General features: G+C 36.6%; 2 protein-coding genes across 2 annotated transcripts in view; both read right to left on the bottom strand.

Annotated features, from left to right (window-relative positions):
- Positions 1-1848, bottom strand: part of LOC106904389 (metabotropic glutamate receptor 4-like) — a 73490-nt gene extending 71642 nt beyond the window's left edge. Inside the window, exon 1 of the mRNA XM_014968717.2 lies at positions 1827-1848. Within this exon, the coding sequence (XP_014824203.2) occupies positions 1827-1848 (22 nt within the window). The remainder of the gene's footprint in view (positions 1-1826) is intronic.
- Positions 1849-8191: 6343 nt separating this feature from the next.
- Positions 8192-20772, bottom strand: part of LOC148158417 (metabotropic glutamate receptor 4-like) — a 56045-nt gene continuing 43464 nt past the window's right edge. Inside the window, exon 2 of the mRNA XM_088007525.1 lies at positions 8192-8651. Coding sequence (XP_087863651.1) covers positions 8415-8651 — 237 coding nt within the window. The 3' untranslated portion in view covers positions 8192-8414. The remainder of the gene's footprint in view (positions 8652-20772) is intronic.

A 20772-nucleotide genomic window follows, 5' to 3' on the forward strand; every position in this document is an offset into this window, starting at 1 on the left:
TTTCTCTGCCTCAACTGTCATTTAAATATGAACCTGATTAATTACAATTCGAAATTGTCCATCCAATTAATTTTAGATGGCAATGTTACTGTCGGTGTCTAAACTTAGAAAATGGAAGACATGCTGTAGAAAAACGATTTGCAGGCTGGAGGCTTCTTGTTCTAAACTTGATAAGACAGAAAATAGCACAGATTTATATATATGTAGACACTTTTTTTTCATATTTGCTTCTTCAAGTATACATATGAAATTCATATATTTTGCAATATTACCCACTGAACTTCAATGGGTTAAGAATTCCAACATGAAACTGGGAAAAAAAAAAAACATCACAGTACTTTTCAGAATATTAAAATAAATGTGTCAGCCTCCATTATTGAAGAGGGCTTCAAGCTCTAATAAGGACACTGGGGGCTCAGCAGCATTTCAGAGAGACACACAAACAGCATGAAATCTTCTGCCGGACCAGAGACTTTCATGTCAAAGACACTCTAAAATTTCAAAGGTGACAAAAAGGCAGACATCATGCTGGAAGACTGCTCTAACCCTCTTGTAATCATTCTCCATAATGGCACTTCAGTTGTAATCCCAAGGGGCTATTTGAGAGAGGGAAAAGACCTAAATGAAAACACAAGTCTCTGGAAACGGCTTGGTGTGTCAAAGATTGTTTCTTTCAGTGATAGCAGCAGTTGCAGATTATATATGGCTTTTTGAAAAATTGGCCACACGCTAATGCCTTTTCAGCACAAACAAATTCAGGGACTGACATACTTGAGACACCCATGCAAACAGGTTTTGTGTTTGAACACGGCCAAGCAATAATCATCTAAGCCTGTTCTCCCTCTCTTTCAGCCTCTCTTCTGAGAAATCTGTTCTTGGTTTAAACAAGCTATTAAAACGGCAGACGCTGCTTGCTCTAATTCTAGTCTCCACAGTATAGTATACTGTTGAGATTAGATGTTTACATATGGTACGAAAAGACATATTACTGTTTTTTATGATTATTATTATTATTATCCAAGTTTAAAAATAGATTTGTTTTCTGTTTTAAGTCATTTAAGTCTATCAAAATTGCATACACTACATGCAAATAATGAAGGAGATTACTTTTTTTTTTTTTTTTTTAGAATGGTTTCATTTTCACCAAAGAAGTTTACACAGCTTTCCTTGTTATTTGGGAGAGAGAATTACCTTTTAACTGTAATACTTAGGCCCAATCTTTTCAGAATCTTCTCACAATAGTTTCCGGGAATTTTGATCCATTCCTCTTGACAGAACCGATGTAACTGAGGTTTGTAGGCCGCCTTGCTTGCATATACTTTTCCAGTTGTGTCCAGAAATTCTAACCAAACATTTTGACTAGCTTTTACAAAATTGTGAGAAAGAAAAACGCTGGATTCACAAAATTGGTTTGCCAGAAGTCCATGTCCTTACTCAGCAATTGCTGAGACTTTATTGTTCAGAAAATGTAATGAGGAATATAGAAAATTGAGTAGATTGAAACGTATGGAAAATGATAAATGGCCTGTACCTATTTAACACTTTATCTAGTCCAGAGGATTTTTCAAAGGTGTGTCAAACTACAATCGGTCATTCACCCATTCATGCACTTTCACACACTGATGATGGCAGGCTACTGCATTGTAGTGGTGCCCTGGGGTGGTCTAACAGAAGCAAGGCTGCCATGCATTAGCACATCAGACTCTTTGACCACCAGCAGCAGGCAAGGCAGTTGAAGTATCTTGCTCAAGCATGTAAAGACAGAGACATGGACATAGAGCAGGGGCTAAAACCAGCAATCCTCAGATTACAGGACACATTCCTACCACCAGTCTCTACCATCGCCATTGTCCCATGTGACTTGAACAGAATATACAGACCAGGCACCAGGACAGACTGAATTAAACTTTCCTGCACTCCTAGAAACTCCAAAGATGAAGAGGGTAAGAAAGTGGATTTTGCATGGCATTTAAAATCCTACATTTTGAACTCAAATACTGTGAATTAACCTACCAGAAGCTTACAAAGCCATAACATCACTACGGTTTTTCTTTCCATAAATATCTGAAGGTATCGTAATCTTACTATATATTAACTTCTGAATTAATTCATTTTCTCTCTTATTATTAATAAAAACATGTTTGGTAATCATAGATCATCTAAAACTCTAAATGTTTAGTATCATTTCATACCATACAATTAGAAAAAGGTTATGTCTTTTAATACAGCACAGACATCTAGCTTCAATGGTACTGTGTTTCAAAGTATATTGTCAACATTATGTCAATATTCTTAATTTTAGGTAGCGCAATAAAAAATGCCCATGTGTAGTCAAATACACCAGTTGACCTTTTGTCAAAGACATTTTAATAATCAGAAGACAGAGTGGTCTTTCTATTTTCAGCTTTTAGGGGTTACAAACTTGTCAGTCACAGCTGTCAAAGCAGTTCTATTTAAGGAAACATTTTACATCAGCCCCCTTACTTGTCTTAATTGCTCTTCCTTCCCTTTGACTCCAGAGGAGGTTATTTGCAACATCCTCAATGAAATTGACTACCTCATGAAACACTTCACAGTGACTCCACCAATAGGCAGTCTGAGCAAATGTATAGTTTACTAATATAAATGTAAGATGCCAGATTATCTTGTCAATGAGACCTTGTGCTGTACCCTGTACAAGCGCTCTGATTCAAATGCCATCATGAAGAAAACGATAACCTGAGCTCAACGCCTGCTGCTTTCAGCTTACTTTCAAAGAGATTACTACTATTCCTGAAAGTGTGCCTGTGTTTGTAAATCAAACCAGCTTTACTAAATTACCTCTGCTGGCAGTAGGTACAGAATTTGGTGAAGTAGCTTGTTCCAATTAAGAGTTTCTGCTCTTTCATGTAAATTGTTACATGGTTGTACAAACTCATGAGAAAAGTTCTCCTATAGCATTTTTGATGCTTACTGGCATTCTTGGTAATTATGTGTAGGAACCATTGAAATAACCTTATTTTTGTGGAGAATCTCACACAGAAGAAAACAAATCTGAAAACCCGACCCACTAATTTAAGTAGTCAGAACTCTGGTTAAGTCGCAACAAAATGTTAACAGTTCTTTCAAGCTGAAGAAACATGTTGGTAAAATAAAAATATTTATTTCAATTTAAATCTACCAGAGGATGAACAACTTTGGGCTCAACTGTGGTGTTTTGTTTAGAATATTTTTGTATCTTCACTAAAAACTGACACATTTGGGGGTTTTTTTCTCATTCAACATTAGCTATGACAATTATTCATTGTCTTTATATATTTATATGGAAATGTAATTTATGGATTTTAATTTACTTTTAGTTAAGAGTTATTTTTACAGATAGTTGTAGGGCACTATGTTTGTGTTCATTTTTAATATACTAGCCCATGTTCTAATAAGTAATCTTACTTTATGGCAAGGTTTAATAAGATGGCATTAAGAAAATATGTTTCAAGGCAGTTCACTGCTCTTTATTTGAAATATATACACTGCTTTTCCAAACTCAAAAAATATTTATGACTTTGCCTCTCCATCCTGTTTAGCAGGTAATTTTTAAATGATTGTCATTTCTGTAGTGACCAAAATAAATGGTAGTTGTCAGGCTCCTCTACCTGTCTGCTTCAACCTAATGAAATATTTTAAAATATTGGTGACAGTGATATGAAAAAAAACAATTATTTTCTCCATTCATCAAATGTATTCAAACTAAAGGATGGAAAGTTCCCAGATATTTTAAAGGATGCTTGTCCAATAAAATACAGCTTTATTTCAACTATTTTTTGCAAGTCTTCATCCAGTAATTGTAGATTTGCAAATCAATATTTTTTTCATTTGTAACAAAAGTGACACAGCTTTTTGTGGATGGGCCAGAGCGTGGCATCAATCCTCTAGTTGGTCAGAAATCTCTGTGTTCACTGGGGTTGAAAGAGCACTGTAAATATCTTATGGCTACACACACAGATGCAGTGTTAATCAAATCAACATCCCAAGTTGGCAGTTTAAGCCTGACCAAAAACCTGCTCTTTTCCCCACATAAAGCAGCAATGCATGCAGCGGCTGTGACATTCGGTGGGGGAGACTGCAGCTCGGTATGGCCTTTGGCTGCCTAATGAGATGGAACATTTGGCCACTTCTGAACTGGCTGTTTCATTATGAGAGCAGACAACTGCAAAACCCATTTAGCAGCCAAATACCTGGGGTTTTGATTATGACAAAGCTGCATGTTTCCCCCATGTGCCTGTCACATTATCAATCAAAGCCAGTGCAAAATTGAGAAAATGTACTTTTTTTTTTTTTGTTTTACTCTTTTCCTCTAGTTGTCAAATTAAGAAGAGCTGGGGACAGGCTGATTTGACACATAAGTACATGTTCTTCCTTAAACTGAGAGGATGTGAAAGCTTCATTGTTTTCTCCAAAACAATGATTTTCTATGTGTGGTTGTCAGTCTAAGACATGCTGTCTTTTATTCCATTTTCTAAAAACTGTTGTTTATGTGGTCTAATCAAACGGCAGCTGACTAAGCTCTCTTTCTCAGATTCTTGACAAAATGCAGAAGCAAAAATGGCTATCAGAATCCACATTAAATGTCAGCGATGACAGATTTAACCTCATATGTTTAAAGATTATAAACTAGAGACACTTTGTGTCTGCATATTTTTCTTGACAACTCCCTCCTTCGCTTCCCTAACATTTAGTGCATCACCCTTGGCTGGGGAGAAGCTTGTCTGATTTACATGTTAAAGATGAAGCACTAGTCAAACAGGACCCAGAGGCTTTCTACTGTACTTCCACATTGCCAATATCAGATCTGTGTCTGTTCCCTTGATAACTTCTTTTGCCTACATTGGCACAAAATAAGTTTTTTAGGTCATGATATTAAAGCCCAAGTAAAATGTATCTCTTAAATTTATTTGAAGGTGCTCTGGAAACTGAAATTTAGCATACATGAATGATGGAAACTCACACTGCACTCAACCCCAATAGCACCTTTCCCATAGTGAAACTTTGTGGCGTTTTCATAATATTGTGGAAATCATGTATTTCACATGCAAATGCAGAGCAAAATGCAGGACTATCTAGCCAAACAATTTGTTGAAAAATGTTCTTCATGTTTCTCTTCGTGGTAACCTATCAAATGAAATCTCTGTGAAATAGAATGAAAATGTTGTCTCTACTTTGACTAAATATGGAATAAGTTCAAATTGTGGTAATACTTTTCAGAACAATTACTTTATGTTCTAATAGAATATACCTGCAATATATACTATGTATTTTTTTCCCCAATAAGGCAAAAAGGCCTGTCAGAGTAACACAAACACTCTGAAACAATCTAAAATATATACACTTTTGATTTCAAGAAAAATGTTGAGGTCGTCAGGACCTAAAGCAGGTAGACAGTGGAAGCTTGGAGTAAAATCATATCTGTGTTCACTATTGTTTAATTCAAATGCCCTTCCGATATCTGACCAACAGGAAAACAGTAGCTGCAGAAAAACTGAGTTTAGCCTTAAAACCTGTTTGTCGCGAGAGGACCCAAATTTGGGTCCTCTGCGCTTGCCGCAACAAGATCGATTGAAAAAACATGCTATACATTTATCAATATAGGCATATTGCATATCCACAGATCGGGAAAAAGCTCTTCTAAATGATACAAACAATATTTTCTACATCAACAACACCCAGCCTGAACACGAAGTAGCTTGATAAAACGAAACGTAATTAGATGCTAACGAGGCTAACGAGGCATACACGGTAAAAAATGCAACAGTGAAAGAGCGACTATTCCCAAAGCCCACAAACTATCAATCAGAGTAAAGCCGAAGCTCTGCCGTTTCCAACAATACCAGAATCACCACGCTACGTGCAAAACTCACTGAACCAGCAGCTGAAGAAGAAAAAAAGAAATAGCTAATTTCACGAAGCGAAAAACATAAATTCAGTCCTACCTTTGCTGTTTCGTGGTCATAATCCTTATTAGACTAAATATTTCCACTTGGTTCGATAATCCATTTTCCCTAAGTCCATCTCATACTGTTTTCGGCTCTGCCCAGAGCCTCTTCCGCCTCCTGGGCTTCCATATAAAAATGTAGAGGCGAACTCCGTCAATGCACGTCACATGCGTTTCCCGTCCTCTAATTGGTGAATGGCTTTAGTTTCCGTATTAATGTCAACGCCCTCGGATTCTATTGGCTCTGACGGTTCGAAAGACGTGTCAATCATCAAAATTGGCCAATGGGATCCCGAGAAACCGCCCCGCGTAAGTTTGAATATCTGTATTGAGAACTGCATGGTTTTACGCGCAGAGCGCAGACTAGAGACTCCAGGAGGAATTTTTTTTTCAAAGGAACCCCCAAAAACAATTATTAGATGTAATTACTTATCTATGACAAGTAATCATTTATTCTATAAGAATAAATAATTGAAACAGAACCTACAGAAAAAAAACTGAGAAAGTTCAAATGGCACAAATTGTGCCAAAATGGTTAATTTGGAAGGTCCGCCTAGATTTTTATCAAGTAGTACCTCTCTAAAACTCATGTGATGCACTTTCTTTCCATGAAACTTGGCACAGTAAAAGGTCAGATTGTGTACTGTTGTTTACTACATCCAAAACATGTAGTAAACATGCTTTGAAAGGAATCTTCATATATTGAACTGGTTTTTTTTAGGCGGAAATAGATATTTTGCTTAATTTCTGCTGTGTATCATATTAATTCACTTTCCTCAGTAACAGGCAGGGTGGGTTTTAGAGCTGTAACATATTCTCTAGAGTCTTGTCTTTATTTTGATACCAAAACAATTAAAATAAACTCTGTAGTTCTTGAGATACATTCAATTCATTTTGGGCATGTATTTTCAACCATATTTCTCAAAAAGAGGCCTAGAGATGAAGAGGTTAAGCGAGAGTAAATAAGTAAGAGTTCAGCAGTGTGTGTGTGTGTGTGTGGGGGGGGATTTTTTAATTTTTTTTCACAATCTCTCTGCAATAAATGCTTAAGTTTAAGTACATTGTTTTTATCAGCAACAAGCAGCTTATATCGACATGTTTAGGATTCTTTCATGAAATGTCTGATAGGCATTTCAGTTTAGAAGCATCTCTACATTAGAAAAAATAATCTTACACTAGCAGTAATAAGTTAATAAGATTTGAGGATAGAAAGATATTGAATCTAAAAAGAGTGTCCTTGAAGCTGTCCTGTGATGTTCTGCGTTATGTTTGTCTGTGAGGATTAGCCAACAGGTAAATGAGCTGATTGCATTAAAGGACTCTCCAGGAGTAATGTTGGTGTTTCTCCAGGATAATGATGATGGGCAGCAGCTTCAGGCTGCCAGGCATGAGGAGTTGCAGTGGCACAATGAGTACTGGACGTGTCATTAGTAATTACTCTCAGCTACAGCAAGGGTCTGGGGTCAGAGCAAGTGAGAAGTCGGCTGTCTGCTGCGCCAAACTGAATGTATTTCAGAAGCTGGATCATCTATTCTGCATCGTTTTGATGCCACAAGCAAACTTTATTTCCCTTTCAGCCTGTGGCTTTTTTTCCCTGGGTTTGGAAATCCAGTTCATGTCCCTCATTCCATCTTCTGCAGACTCTACAAATGTGCAATGGATAGCTCATAACTGAGCAGAGCAGCAACGTGTGGGAAGGATATGGAGTTTCACCTGTGTGCAAAAGTTTTAAATCATTTTTAATTTATATTTTGCGATCAGCAAGGGAGACCTTCTTATGCAATATTTTAATTTGATTTTGAAATTATAGTGTCATGCCTAAAACCTATCTACAGCAGGGGTACAGTTGCTGACAGTTATGTGGGAAAAAGTAAAAAACATTGGTCCAGCACTTGGCTTTTTAAATATCCTGTTAAGTGAAAAAATTGGTAATGGTAAAACATTTCATAGTTTTTTAATGCTAATTGTTTCATTGTAAATATTTTTGAATTATTAGTTTAACATTTTTTAAATGAAAGATCCAGTTTAAACCCACGATGGAGACGTTTCACTCCTATCTTGACAAATGTTCATTCACTGTAACCTCCGACAAACTGCTAAAAGTCTATTGAAATGACCTGTACAATATAAAAAAAGAAGTTTTTTGTTGCTTATTTGTTATGCTATAAATTAAGTAGTTAAAACATTATGTAGTTAAAACAGCAATATGGAACAAATGGGAGTCAATCAAAATAGTATTATGTGAAGCAGTTTTGGATCAATAAGGCTCCTTGAGATATCAATTTGTTATGTTTTTGTAAGCATTGAGCTTTGTTTATTTACATTAATCATGATACTAAATATTCAGCTCATATTAAATACATAAAAGATTAGGTAAGTTAACTTTCATAGTAGCTATATAGATGGGATTTAAATAACATATTAAACAATAAAATAATCTGTGTAGCTCTCATAAGCCTGGATACTTACCATCCTCTCTGGATTTTTGAATAAAGGCGTCAACACCACTTTCTCCATAGTTTCCCTCTGAAGCTACAGTGGAGACATAATTCCAGCGCATGGCTTTGACGATGTCAACCATAGCCTGAGCCTGGTAGGTGTCTGGGGGCACCACACGGGAGAAGAAGTCGTAGCGTGTGTTATCACTCAGTTCCGGGGCTGTAGAAGCATAACTCACTTGAGGGATCTGTAGAACAAATAGATAGGAGCAAAGAGACAGAGACGGTTACACATGGAGAAATATATAAACAACAAACGTACCGTGAATTAATTAAATATACAGCAAAAGGGTTCTGCTTACACAAACATGCTAACAATATGACACCTAACATCTGCTGAAATCTCTCGGCTAAACTCCTCTGTGGTTGTTCACCCTCTGGAGTTGTCACGTTTTAAATAGTCCTGATGATCACAGGTTTAGTTCTTCTTCCTGAGGAGTATTTTTCACACCAGTCAAGCAACACTAATCTGCTCAAAATTCACTGTTTTCTCTAATATGATGTGAAATGCATTTGGTGTTGAAAAACGTTAATGCTGCAAACCTGAGATGAAAAAAAAGAAAGAAAAACACTCAGTAAAAACAAGACATTATCTTTACAAGAAAGAAAAAAAACACTGAAATCTTATTTTGCTTTGTGAAGATTAAAAAAGTATATTATACAGCTTGGTTTGAGGACAGTTTATGATTTTCCTTCTACAAGCAAGTTCTTTAGATTCATCTTTATACACACAAACTATATCGAACAAAAGTACACAAACATACTTAATGTCTTCCCTCTTTATTGCTTTAGATTATTTGTGGCTACTTTCTCTATTTATGATCTATATTATTACAATCTCTTGATAGTTTAGAAATAGATAGTTTTCCACAAACTGATATTCATAAAACATTTATGTTTCTGCCTTCAGGTTGTTGGAAAGGAGGCTTTGACTGATTGTTGAACTAGGGAAGAATGGCAGATGAGTGATGTCACCGTTTCTCAGTACTGAAAAATGTTCATTCAAAGTGGTTTGGGCATCTCCTGACCACCTCCCTTCCAGTTACGTCCCACTTGGAACAGACCTCAGTACAGACCCAGAATGCGCTGGAAGTTTTGGTTATGATAAATAGAAGACAACAGACAAATGGATGAATGGATTGACAGTAAGAGTAGTTTGCTTTAATTTATTGTTCTTTTTTTTGTTTGTTTGTTTACTTTAGCTGCTCAGCCCCTGTTGGTTAATCCATCTAAGAAAACTTTACCAACCGAAGATTTTGCTTCACCAGTAGTTTTCTCCACAAGCAGTGGGCTGACTGCTGTGGGAATAATAACATCCTCTCCACTGTCCCTCACTTCACACAGCAGAGGCCTTTGATGCGATCAGCTGCTGCCCTGCACTGATCCTGCATGCGCCGGTAAAGCCTGTGTTGGGAGCACAGCTGTTCAATGTTTGCCCGTGACCTTCTGCTCTGTACAGCTCCTGTAAATCCAGTCTCATTTTGATTTTACTGCAGGAGCCCTTTACAGAAGAGCAACTGTTCAAAATATTCTAAGACTTAAACGACATATTAAAATATGTGTGCATGCTTGCTGGTTTCATAAGCTGGCCTATCAAAAGGAGACTTTCTTACCTAATCAACTTGAAAAAACAGTGGCCAGAAAAAAAACATACTGTGTTTTAATGGATGAAGAAAGGGTCACATTTCAGCCATGTTTTTTTCTTCTTGAAATTGTACTTGCTCTTATGCGCTGAGGGTCCAAATCCTGATGACCACCAGCGGTAAGCTGATGGCACCTTCATACTGAGGTGCATCTGGACCCTAAGTTATCTAGATTGACAGTTGGGAGAACTTTCACTCGCTACACATTGTGTTTCATTAACTCCTGGAAGCAATGCAAGTGTTAACTTTTCTAACAGCGCCTTGACGTCATGAAGCTGAATCCAGCAGGATGTAAGTGAAGTGTTGCAGAAAGGTGTTTGTAGGGTGTTAATGATGTCTCCTTTTATTTCAGTTCTCTATAACACAGTAAAATGAGACTTTTAGCCATTTGCACCTATATTTCACTTTTTCAAGTTGTTTCTCAAAGTGATATCGTCATATTTGTTAATTCCATAAGTAAAATATGTCCTTTAAGAATATAAAATATATTTTTATGCATTAAGTAATTTTTTTTATGTGTGACTTTTTCAACACTTTTTTAAAGAAAACATGGAGAGACATTGCTGACATTTATTTCTCAGACATTCCAGGTGAGTACTAAGGTGATTCCATCCCAACACAGAAAACATTGTTATCAGTATGTCACTGCTTCAGGTTTGTTTTTGTCAGGATTTTGAGTTGTTTTGGGTTCATAGTATTGATTTCTTATACGTTCTCTGTTATTTTGTCTTAGATTAGTCTTGTTTCTGTTCTACTGTCAGCCTGTTTACAGTTATTTTAGTTGGGGCTATTATTTATTTCGTCTGCTTAGTTTTGTGTCCTTAGATTTGATTTTCCATTTCCCCTGTTTGGGTTTACTCCACCTTTCTCTTTTGTGTCCTCCATGTTATCCATGCTCTATGCCACTTGGGTTCCTGTGCATTCATCCCAGGTTTGGAAAAATGTTTTCCTGAATTTCATTTATTAAGACTTTATTTAATAATACTCCTTTGGATTCCACTTGCGTTTTGATCCTCATCCTCATCCACACATCATTACAGTTTTGACTTTTCCTAAATTGGACATGTTAGCAATATCTAAGTACACAAGGATTCAAGAGGTATCCTTAGACACATGTCTGAGTCCCATATACTTTATGTGGTAGAGCCAAAAGATTTTTTTTTTTTTTGCCATATGCATTAGGTCAGAAATTGGAAGAAGTTCATATAGACTACTTGACATGTCTGTGATCCTGCAAGTCATTACACATTTCTCATGACTAGTAATTATGTTATTAATGGATAATGTCTCCTTTGCATTTGAGCTCTTCTCTCCCACCAAATATACTGGACATGCCCTGCCTCCACCAGCAATAATCTGTCTGTTAATATTAAACTCTATTCCCTAAAATACTTTACCACCCTTGCTTCAGGCAGTAACTAATCTCCTTACTAGAATTTGGCAGGAACAAATTCCAGAATTGGATTTCTTACTTTTCATCCCTGTTGGCTCACAGTTTGCTTCAAACTGACCTGTTTTAACCTAGAAGTGAATGGCTGGTAAGTGGACTGTGTCAAATTACACAAGACATTGTCCCGACTTTGGCTAGCCAGACAAACTTTAGACCGTGGTTGTCTACAAATTCTGCCCAGGGTGGAACCTAGCATTTAGTAGCATTAATAGTAAAGAACAATCTTCAGCAGTATATTACGAATAAAAAAGGTAATTATTGTTAAATTGTTCAGTGTCTTCATGTTTTTTTCTTAATAAAAAAACAGTTGGTAGAGCTGTTGCCTTGCAGCAAGAAGGTTCTGGGTTCGATTCCCAGCCCTGGTCTTTCTGCATGGAGTTTGCATGTTCTACCTGTGCATGCGTGGGTTTTCTCCGGGTACTCTGGTTTCCTCCCACAGTCCAAAAACATGACTATTAGGTTAATTGGCCTCTCCAAATTGCCCCTAGGTGTGAGTGTGTGTGTGTGTGTATGCATGGTTGTTTGTCTCTGTGTTGCCCTGCAACAGACTGGCGACCTGTCCAGAGTGTACCCCACCACTCGCCCGGAACAATAGCCGGAGATAGGCACCAGCAACCCTCCCGACCCCACCGAGGGACAAGGGTGTAAAGAAAATGGATGGACTATTTGCTATTCTTGATAACATATGTGGGAGCTGGACTAAATATACTTTGTTCTTAATGTACTACCTGCAGCAGTTTTTGTAGAGCAAAATAAACGTGCATTGACAAAATGTTTACTGACTGGGCTAGCATAATAAATATGACCAAAAGTGGCATCACAGCTCCCCTGATTGACAGTATCTCTGTCAATCATTTCTCTCTTAGTCTTAAAAGAAATGCTGCCAAAGATAAAACACAGTCCTATCAAGTGTTAATATTGGCAACTGCTTGACAAAACCAAGAAAACTTATTGCACTACTTTATTCTCAGCTCACTGGTTTATAGGCAAACCAGCGATAATATGGTCATCTTCAAAATGACTCTTATTGTTTAAATTGGAGCTGAAGTAGTGGGACTTTCAAATGATAAGTCTTTGTAGATCTACCATAATATACAATAATACACGCCCTTCTCCACAGTCACTTCACACAAGTCTATGCAGAATTTCTTTCTAATGCACATTCCAAAACCCCATTCTAGAACTGTCTATTTATTCTGGGAAATAAGTTTAATAGCTGCAATGTGAGTTTCAAGTAGATATTTGATGGAGTTGAAATATTCTTACAGTATCCTTTAAATAATTGTGCCTGTTTAAAGATTTGCTGAGCCCAATTGGCATTGGATCAGTGCAGTAGTAATGGTGCTGATTAGGAGTGTAAAAAATATATATCTGCACCATTTGTAGAAAAACATCAGTGCTTCAACGAGTCTTTGGATTTACTGCAGTAAATGTCTCCAGAAAAAAAAAAATGCTTGGTGTTAATATTATGTGAAAATGAAACAAGTTCTACCTAAACTACAGTAGAGAGAGAGAGAAAGAGAGAGAAAACTACTTTTACAATATGTGGTTGAATAATATCTATTTTCAGTGCCACTCAGTGAAAGCTGTTTCATTTCAAAAGGTGGTTTCCGATAGGCTCATTTCATCCTTTGGCAGTCATCTCCAAACAGTGACAGTCCAGGCAAAGCCTAGCAACTGGTACCACTGGCAGGATGGATGCCACATATCTGTGAATTATCTTGAATTATCATATTTTAGTCATTCCAGAATTGTCCAATATGACCAATATAATCACTGCTCCTTTTTCTATAGTAAAAGGGCCTTCCAGCCAAAGAGTCTGTCCGCATCCTGGTCTCCACACAGTCACTGTTCTCTGAAGCAGAAACCTCAGCTTCCAAACTGCTGTTTAGAGATGAGTCCTGTCTTCCTCCACGGTAAATGTCAAATTTGAGATTGGTCCATAAGTTCTCAGTTGTGTTTAGGTGAGGTGAGGAAGCTGGTAAATACCGTGGCCCCCTTCTATGCCAGGAACCTTCTTCTTTATTACAGCTTGAAGGACAAATCTTGCAGAAACTGGCTGATCCAAGGGTTGTAAATAATATTGCTTTAATATCACTGTAAGTGTACAGCAATTTCATTCAGGAGCCTGGAGCTGCCACATGAGCAAATGACAAATAGAGCTATATAATGTGAAAACTTTCTCATTTTAGCCATATATTTTTCATGTTAGTACAATATGCCATTATTATATTACAAGATAACTTTTGTCTGGTGTTAATGTGTTATAATTGATATGTTCCACTCCAATCACATCATCTATGGTAGCCAATTTGACTAGAAAATTGCAATTTATGTTAATTCCATTTACAAATACAGAGAAAGGACAGACCTGTGGTACATAGCAAGTCTTTTTGCTCAGTCACAACACATCTTCATTACACTCTGCAATATCCAAGGTGAGACATCAAGGTAAACTCTGATCATCCTGTTTTGCAGACAGACCATGAGGTTTATGTGCTTTCTCTCCAGCAGTGGTTTTAACAATACCAGTGCCATCAGACCCCATGCAAAAAAAAAAAAAAAAAAAAAAAAGGCAGCTTATTCTACAGCTTGCTTTGACCTGGATAGTAACAGCAGAGTGAATCTGCTGAGTCACAAAGCTGTTTAGATCTATAGACCCATTGTTCCTGGGATCAATCTAATGAGAATACAGAGAACAACACAATCTCCATAGAGATGCTTTTGCCAGGAAGCAAAGTCCAGTAGGATACAACAGGTGTTAACTTAATGATTTTTCAGGACTCGCTGTTTACAGTTCAAAGCGAGTGTTCCCGTTGGTCCTCAACAGCCGATTAGATGAATTTGTATTGCACTTTAACAGCTGTGTCTTTGTAAAAGTGCTAACAGTAAAACAGATCAATAAAACTGCACAAGCACAGAGAGCCATAACATTCTTGTTTTTAATGTGCTTGCTTCAAATGTAAGTTAACATATGAATAGATGGTAAATGTATCACATAAAGTATGAATTTAATTTATTGAGCAAATCTGATTTATTTTTTTTTTGTCATGTAGTGTCCAACTTAAAAGGGCATAGAGTTATAAAACTAGAATGATTAAACCTGGCAGAACCTAACTGTGCTAATCACTGGAATGCAGTTAGTTTCAGAAAATTAACAAACCAAAAATAAAATGAATAAAAATATACAGGATTTATTTCTTAAACATTTATGAAGCTGTTTATTGTACTGTTCATAACTCATCGATGCGATTTTCCTCTTCATTCTCTGCTTAATTCACAGGGGATTCATGACAGACATTAAAAATATAAAATTCAAGTTCCAATCAACACAAAGAAAACTAAGGCAGAGAGCGCATCAGCTACACAGCAGCTTTAAATCAGCAGAGCTCATCCTTCGGTGTTTATGCTTTTACTACAGCTTGGAAGTCTTTATAGATTCAGGAAACGCAAAAGCCCCAGACAGGCAGTGTCAAACTTTTCTGTCAACAAATGCATTTATTGTTCCGTAAGGGATGAAAGACGCATCGAGAGTATTTTTCAAAAACATACAAAAAGGCTTGCCAATGGTCCTGGTGTCAGATCACAGTGAAAGTCTATTGTAACCCTGAGCACTTATGAAAAATGTGGCTGTTTTGCATACAAAGTGGGTTTTGTATATCAGAGTTAAGCTGTGTTTACTGTCATCCCCTCTTCAGCTGAAAGTCTACCATATTTAACCATCAATGTTGTACAATAGTCCTTCATTACAATTCTGTGGAGAGGTATTTCAGGGTTACTATATTTTGGTAGTTTGAGTAAGTGCTTTTTGCATGACAATTGGGAACTTTATACTACGTATAAAGTCCATAATAACCAAGCTTTGGCTATAATCTGAATGTGTGCACAAACTGGCAGATTTATTACATGTAGCACAATTTTAATTGCAGCTCTACTTGTTTCAAGAGGAAAAATACTGTTTCCTATTTCCTTATCTCTTGCAATCATTTTCAATTACAGGTTAAGAAAGCTTCTCCATTATATTAACATTTGGTCCAAGTCAACATATTTAGTAACTAATTCAGGTTAAAATTCCCTACAATATATTTGGTTGTAGTGCATAATAATGGGGCATTGGAAGAGACTAAGAATTGGATTTTGTTTTTCTGTATTGGATGACAGTTGCCTGAGCAACCACTTTAGGCTTCCATATGTTTCTCCTTCCTCATCATGGCCCTGGAACAATCTGAACCATTACACAGATTCTGCATTCATTACTTGCAAATAAAGCTATGATTGCAGGTCATCCCATTGCCCAGATTCTCATTTATAATCTTGTAGTGTCTTTTGCTCCTTTTTGCATTGGACTTTCTGTTTCCTTTCTTCACTGATGTGTCCAAATTTTTTTTTAAAAAGTGGGTTTTTTGTTGTGGTTGTTTTTAACTGATATATTTGAAGTATGAAAATGTTTTCTTATGTGGGAGTCAAATAAAATAAATTATATAAGCCAGGCATGTGAAACAGAAAGTCAATTGATGGATTTTCAAACAATTTTAGGAAGAATTGAAATCTAAACAAAACAAAATCTTAGGTATGCAGAACTTTGTACAGTTACAAAAAATAACTGTCCAGATATCTAGCTGTCGTCAAGACACTATGCAGGACATGCATCTGACCCATGATGTATTTACGTTTTAAGGCAGGTTTAGGTCTAGAACTCATTGGCTGCCTTGAGATTTACACTAGAGCATTATGGTGAAGAACTCATTGGAGTTTAACTGTCTGTGTGAATCAGTGTTAATCTAGCTGTCTTTCCTTATTTCTGGTAATGCACAATGTTTGCTTTGGTTGTTTTACAATTTAGCAACCAGTGCCTTTGGATTCCATTATCTTTAATGTACTTAAACGGGGTTTGTAAGTCGCTCCTGTTTTCCTCATTTGTTGTTAATCACTTGTATGTATTCATGATCATGAATGTTTGCACATGCAAAACCAGGAAGCTTAGAAGCCAGAAGCAATCCTTGCATTGTTACAGTTTCCAAAGGTATTCTGAATCTGGAAGTAGCAGGCTAATGCAAAACATTGTTTTCGGTTCACCTTTAATATGGGATGTTGCATTTCATTTTCTTCCTGTTGTCACTAGCTCATTTTTCACTTTTTGCAAACCAAAATACAAATTGCCTGATTAAATATTTGACAGTCTCTTCTTGTTGGCTCTCCTGTTGAGAAAGCCACTCTCTCCTGATCCAACAATATATATGTATTTTTACAAGCAATAATTAATTTTACCATTGGAAACTGTGATTAATTAACTCATTACAAATTAAATTACCTGCACTCACCATGGAAATTATTCCAAATGAGGTTTGATAATGCTTTGAATTTTGAGCTGAATGACATTTGTGACTGATTACAAAAATAATGGTGCTGTTGTTCATTACAGAAGTTTGACCAAAGCTCTGTCTAATTATATTGAATTAAATTAATTTAACCAACATTCACAACAATACAGAGGATAATTTTATCAACACCTGACTAATGATGAGATATTGCAAAACTTTATACACACAGTACTTTCCAGAATTGCTAATTCTGTTAAGCATAAGATTTTTATTCTACAATTGGAAACGGACAAAATTGCTAGTTCTCACAGAAAAGTCTTCCTGGTTTGATTGTTTAATTGTTGTTCTCATACCTATTTGAACTTTCAGGTTCAGAAGAGGCTTTTAACAAAGATGTTCACATGTTATTTTTCTCCAGTGCTGGTCAACTGTTTGGCTACAGGACAAGTTGCAAATGAAAAAGAAAGTTCCTTTCCCAATGTATGACGTCTACTTTTAGGCCGCTGCTTAAAACATAACATTCAACAATGTTAAATGTTTAACATTAAATCAATAATTAAATAAACAGGACCAAAAAGTTATCAACTACTTCAAGTTAATTTGAAAAGTCAATCGATTACAACATAGAAATTTACTCACCATTTGTGACTTATAAACAAAAGGGCTGTCCTGAAAACCTACATTTTTGGATTCTGATTAGTTAGCCCTTGATTTGAGCATTTTTGTCATTACTTATCTCCACTAGACATTAAAAACCTTAAATACTTAGAGAAGATCATGTTGAAATGATTCTTACAGGTGGTAGGTTGGGACAAAATGGCAATATGAAGTTTGGAAATGTCATCACAAAATGGTATGAGATGACTGAGAGTCCACTTTCTTAATATGTGTTGCATTTCTGTTTCATTGTCATCTTGTGACACTACATCCCCAGGAGATGGTATACATTTGTGACTTTAGGTCCCATGGGTTTTCTCCCTGTTTAAATCCACTCACATACATTCAAAATGTATCCTAATATGTAACAGAAAGATATGAACGCGATAAACCTTTATTTATTTATTTATTTTAACGTGAAGAGAAGAAATGTGAATTTACTTTTTATTAAAAAGCATGCAAAACCAACGAAACTCATGCATCTTCTAATAAAATGGCGGTAAGGTGATGGGACTCTCCACAGAAAAACACAAAGGAACCAAAACAGGACAGGACATCGTTTCCCTTCCCAAAGGAATCAAATTGGAGCGACAAGAACAAAGCACAAAAATACATCTAATTTTATCTGAGATTAGTAAAGATATAAGTGTCTCAAAGGGAACAGACAAGACAGTGTTAATTCCTAGTTTGTTCCATAAATATGAGAACACTCACTCCAGGCAACTTCCTGCTCCTGTAAGCATCAAATTAATTGTGTTTGCTTTACACTCCAGTAACCGCAGACCTTGTGCAATTTGGGAATTTGTTTAGGAAAAACAGTGGGCAAGTTGAATTATTTGTGGGACAGAGCAATCTTCTTCTAAGAAGCATTTAAGCTAACTGTGAATATTTGTAAACTGTTTGCAATTTAAAAATCGAGAAGTATAATGTGAGGATGATCAATGGTATTTGCGGAATATAAGTTGAAACCAGATGTGGGGGGGAAAAAATCTGACATTAAATCAGACTATTTCCTGTTTTATCATAGTTGGGATTACCAAAATATGTTTTATTTGATAAATTCCAGAGAAAATAAGTGACAGTATGTTTTAGTTTTTTTTAATTACTTTCTTAATTTCAGATGTTTACATAAATTTTCTCAGGTTTCGGCAGCATTACCATTTAGCTGAGTTATTAAGGTTAAATGTTTTAGGTACCTTACACAATTGTTTGCTGGAATTTTATACCTTTTCCTCCAAATAAAACTGAAAATTGACTCCTAGCACAACTTTTGCACTCTGTCCGCATAATTTCTGTGAGAGTGAGACTAGGCCTGTGTGATTACCACTCCAGAATAGTGACTTTGTTGCCATTAAGTCAACTTAAAGTTAATTTGAATAAATTCTTTGGATCATTGTACCCAAGCTTTAACTTCCTGTTCGTACCTTGACACGTTGCTCAATATTTTTAACATAATCTTATTTTCCCATTCAAGTCGACTTGCTCCTTTTTCAGGAAAACTTGTCCATTCCTGAATCTAGCAGGTGGGTTGCATTCTCAGTTCATGCACTACAGGAATTGTTCAAAAAAAGTATGAATTATGAATACTTTTGGAAGATCTATGTGATGTTCCATTTTGACCTGGCCCACTATAAGAGGTGGCCTCTGCACAATAGTTTAAATGCAGAGTAAGAGCCGATTCTGTTAATACAAAGGACAAGTCTCTGCAAAGGTCTAAAAATCGTTAAAAACAGTGCTGGAAATATCCATACATTCACACAATATACTTGAAAACTATTCTATTTATTCCATCATTTCTATTCATGTCCAGACTGGTCAATACAGAATAAATTAACAGTGAAAGTGATCTAACACATTCCCAGCACCTTCTAACAAAGGACCATCGACCTGTGGCTGCTGTCACAGACCAATAAATGCAATTATATGAAAAAGAATGAATTTGAAAAATTTCTAATTATACCACATTCAACACTATTACATTTTTTTGTGTGGTTTTAAAGTCAATAATGTGATTTTATGCACTGGTTTATACTTGCCGATGTATATCTCAAAGAGAACACCAGGAATCACACCTCTGTGATCTTCGCTTCACCCCGTAACATGCAAATCCCAAGCAAATAACGTTTACAGATGAACTATTTACACCTCCAGGGTATAATATTTCTTAGTAAAAGCACCAGCTCAGCAAAAAGCAGCTGTAAATAAAGAGTTGCAGAAATAGGGAGGAGGGAGGAAGAGATGAGAGCTGATGGGCGACCGCAACCCTCTCCTTACAAGACAGTTCATTAAACACCTTTCACCGCCACCGTGGCACTGTGCCTAGAATGAAAAGCATGATGTAAGCACACGCAGGTCAGGGGGTCAGCCTGTTATAGAACCCGCTGATAAATGCTGAGACAGGAGCAGGGAGGCAACGGCCACACAAGCAGCACACTGAGCTTATCGCAGCCACGGACTGCATCACATTTATCTCGAGACTACTTTATCTGCACCGAGAAACATCTGGTCAACTAACTCACTCTGTCAAATTTCTAGCCCTGTACAGCACACTTACATTGAGGGATAGTAAGGAAGCAGCAAGAGAATGAACATTGCGGAGGGAAAGCTTTCAGTAGAATTTCTGTGAGGGGTAATACATAGAGGTGCTTTGCCACTAACATCGGATGCCGGTGGCTCTATTTTGCAACGCTGTCAGATTTAAAATTTGATTTCACTCTGAGCACTCAAAGATGTAATTTCATTTATGTCCGGAACTAAAACACATAAAACACAAATGAGAAAGTCATCAGTCTTACAAGGCTCTTATAGCATTTGTCGGGACGGTGTAATTAAACGACCTCTTTCTAATTACATTCCATACGACTCTAATTTTAAGTCTGGCAGGAGCCATATAGATAACTACTATAAGGTTTGATAGAGTTTTCAAGAGCCGTACTGGTGTCAGAGGGCCAAACTAATTACCACCCTCAAGAGCAAGACGGTTTTGTGGGGATACTTTGTGATCGTTTGTCATATATGTGTGTGTGACTGCACCTGATTTCTGCATGACCAAGCAGAAACAGGTTAAGAACTGAAGTAATTGTCTCGCTACCACCCAACCAATGGTATTTTTTTTCCTTGACAAATGTGCAATAAAAGAAACTCGACTCATGATTTCAAAGAAATGATACCACAAGATGCACAATAATCAGTTGGCTTTAATATTAGCACTATAGGGGATACCTAGGGGTGGTTTAAA

Source organism: Poecilia mexicana, unplaced genomic scaffold (genome assembly GCF_051168715.1).
Source record: "Poecilia mexicana isolate PSO_F unplaced genomic scaffold, ASM5116871v1 scaffold_7, whole genome shotgun sequence".
Classification (NCBI taxonomy): Eukaryota; Metazoa; Chordata; class Actinopteri; order Cyprinodontiformes; family Poeciliidae; genus Poecilia; species Poecilia mexicana.